The sequence below is a fragment of the Gallinula chloropus genome (genome assembly GCF_964237585.1).
Source record: "Gallinula chloropus genome assembly, chromosome: 22".
Classification (NCBI taxonomy): Eukaryota; Metazoa; Chordata; class Aves; order Gruiformes; family Rallidae; genus Gallinula; species Gallinula chloropus.
In genome coordinates, this window is record NC_140107.1 from 894485 (window position 1) to 897557 (window position 3073).

At 49.7% G+C, this 3073-nt stretch overlaps 1 protein-coding gene across 1 annotated transcript; it reads right to left on the bottom strand.

Annotated features, from left to right (window-relative positions):
* Positions 1-1280: 1280 nt before the first annotated feature.
* LOC311199962 (olfactory receptor 14A16-like) lies at positions 1281-2204 on the bottom strand (the record flags this gene model as incomplete). Its single annotated transcript, XM_084274115.1, has 1 exon — positions 1281-2204. One exon carries the CDS (start codon positions 2202-2204, stop codon positions 1281-1283), a length of 924 nt encoding a protein of 307 aa, XP_084130241.1.
* Between the last annotated feature and the right edge of the window lie 869 nt (positions 2205-3073).

Consider the following 3073-nt stretch of genomic DNA (forward strand, 5'->3'; position numbering starts at 1 on the left):
GGGGAGGCTTTGTCTGTAATGGCTGCCACTGGGGCCTGTAAATGCTTCAAGGGCATTACTCCTGACTTGGACTTCTCAAGAGGCTTCTTCACTCTCTTTTCGGTATCTGAGGTCTCTGGGCTCACCAGAGGCACCCTGGGGCTCATTAACCTTATAAGCCCTTACAAGCATGTCTCTTCAAGTCACTTTCCTTAAAAAACTCAAACCTTCTATAGCTACTTGGATTTTAGTTGGGTCGTTGGTGATGAAGATGTCAAAGGAATTTCCCATGAAGGACCTTTCTCCAGTCACGGGTATTTTCTGCCATGGCTCAGTTGATAGAAGAAGTGACAGCAGCATTCTGTGATGGACATAGGTCTGCTATGGAGATCTGGACAGGCAGGAAAAGCAGTCTCTTGAGATCCAGCCCTGCATGGAGAACCTTGCTCTTCCCCAAGCCCAGCAGTTCCCTCACTGGCCTCCTGGGACTCCCAACACTTTTCCTGGCATCATCTGTGCTCACAGGCACAGACAGATTTCTCTGACAACAAACAGCAGTTAAAAATGACAAAGTTTAATAACCATGAAATCTCTCTCCTCAGCTGCCTGCTACGGCCAAGCAGCGTGTGAAGGGGGTCAGTTTTCACAGGAGATTCTCTCCCAGAACAGTTTTATTCAGGTATATAGAAAGGATATATATCAACATCCGGATCATATGACAGAACAGTTCATTAAAATTCTGAAAAATGGAGGGTTCCTAACTCTCTATATGTAAAAGAAGACACTGGAGAGTTCAGCAACCTCTGAATGTCCAAGGAATAAGTGGAGATAGAATCCTCTAAGCAAAGTAAGGTTCATATTTCAGCTTAGTCTACTGAAAAGAAGTCCTTAGGCACCAGGGTATCATCAGGAGAGGTGGAAACACCTGATTGATGGGGGAGATGACAGAGACAGTAGTGAAGGTACAGGAGAAGATATGTATTTTTTTTGCGACCATTAGTACATTCAGGTGATGAAGATGTGCTTGTAACGTGTTTTTAAATGTCAGGAGGGAAAAAAAAGGAAGAAAAATATGGCCTTTGCTGGCAGACACGATGCAAATAGAGCACAGTGTCTGGGTCACACAAGACAGGGAGATACTTCATTAGGAATGGGATAAACGTGGATCATGTTAAAGATTAGACAATCTAGAAGGAAAAATACCCAAAAAACAACTGCCTCCCAAACTATAAAACCCTACTAGATAGGGACTGGTCATAATGTGAGCTCCATGGTTGGTGATACGAGAACTTTATTGTTGCTTAGAAAGATCCAGTCCTCAGTTTCCACATGGCATCCTTGAGCTCCTGGTTCCTCATGCTGTAGATGAGGGGGTTCACTGCTGGTGGAACCACTGAGTAAAGAAATGACACTACCAGGTCCAGAAATAGGGAGGAGATGGAGGGAGGCTTCAGGTAGGCAAAGAAGGCAGTGCTGAGAAACAAAGAGACCACGGCCAGGTGAGGGAGGCAGGTGGAAAAGGCTTTGTGCCGTCCCTGCTCTGAGGGGATCCTCAGCACAGCCCTGAAGATCTGCACATAGGACACCACAATGAACACAAAACAGCCAAAAGAGAAACAGAAGCACACCACAATGACCACAATTTCCCTGAGATAGGCATCTGAGCAGGAGAGCTTGAGGATCTGGGGGATTTCACAGAAGAACTGGTCAAGGGCATTGCCCTTGCAGAGGGGGAGTGAAAATGTGTTGGCTGTGTGCAGCACAGCATGGAGAAACCCACTGGCCCAGGCAGCTGCTGCCATGTGGACACAAGCTCTGCTGCCCAGGAGGGTCCCATAGTGCAGGGGGTGGCAGATGGCAACGTAGCGGTCATAGGCCATGACCGTGAGAATATAGTACTCTGTGGAGATAAAAATTAAAAAGGAAAAGAGTTGAGCCACACATCCTGTGTAGGAAATGGCCCTGGTGTCCCAGAAGGAATTGGCCATGGATTTGGGAACAGTGGTGGAGATGCAGCCAAGGTCAGTAACCGAGAGGTTGAGGAGGAAGAAGTACATGGGGGTGTGGAGGTGGTGGTCACAGGCTATGGTGATGATGATGAGGCCATTGCCCAGGAGAGCAGCCAGGTAGATGCCCAGGAAGAGCCAGAAGTGCAGGAGCTGCAGCTCCCGTGTGTCTGCAAAGGCCAGGAGGAGGAACTCGCTGATGGAGCTGCTGTTGGACATCTGCTGCTGTCAAGTGTGGAGACCTGTCCAAGGAGGAAAAGGCACAGTGAGAAGTTAGGGAACTCTGACAGAAAACCTCTTCTAATTGTAATGGAATACCCTCAGACTGACTCTCTGTATTCAGGAAGCCTTTTGTCAGGTCCCTTTTGGGGTTCTGCATTGTGCTGCCTTGAGCGTACCACTGCTGGGAGAAGGGTTGGCTGTGGGCTCTGGAGAAATCAGTCCTGCCTGGCAGCAGTCAGTAAATAGAAGGATGGTTTGATCTCAGACTAAATCCCCTATGGATAGGAATGAGCTTTTCAGCACTGTCGCTCCAGTCTCACCTGAGGGCAGAGCAGAGCTCTGCAGCTTTGGTTTTCTCCTGACTGTACCTGAGGAGTGTTTCTTCTGTCAGAACTGCCTGACATTGCTGCTGCAGTGCCAGTGAAACCTTCCCCTGAGTGCAGAGTGGGGAGAGCTGCTCTGTCCATCAGCCCTGCTCTCAGCTGCCCTGTACTGGACGCTCTGTGATCACACCCTGCTGTTCCCTGCAGAAGAAACCGGACCCCACAGAGAGCTGAGGAATCCAGTCTCACAGGGCAGAGCTCCAAAGCCCTCCTGTGGTCTCATCCCACCCAAGGAGGATCTCAGCTCCCCGCTCCCAGCCAGGGACACAGGGGGCTCAGTGCAGCTGCCCACACACTGCTGAACATCAGTCCTGCTCAGCTGGGGTTGTGAAGTGAGGTTCAGGTCAGTGCCAGACCCACCAATGGACTTGCCCATAGTCCCAGGTAATGGTGGGACAAAGACAGCAAATACAGGAAGGGAAACAGAAAGAAATGCTGCAGCCCAGGCTGGAAAGACAGTGACGGACAGGCAGGCACTCAGGG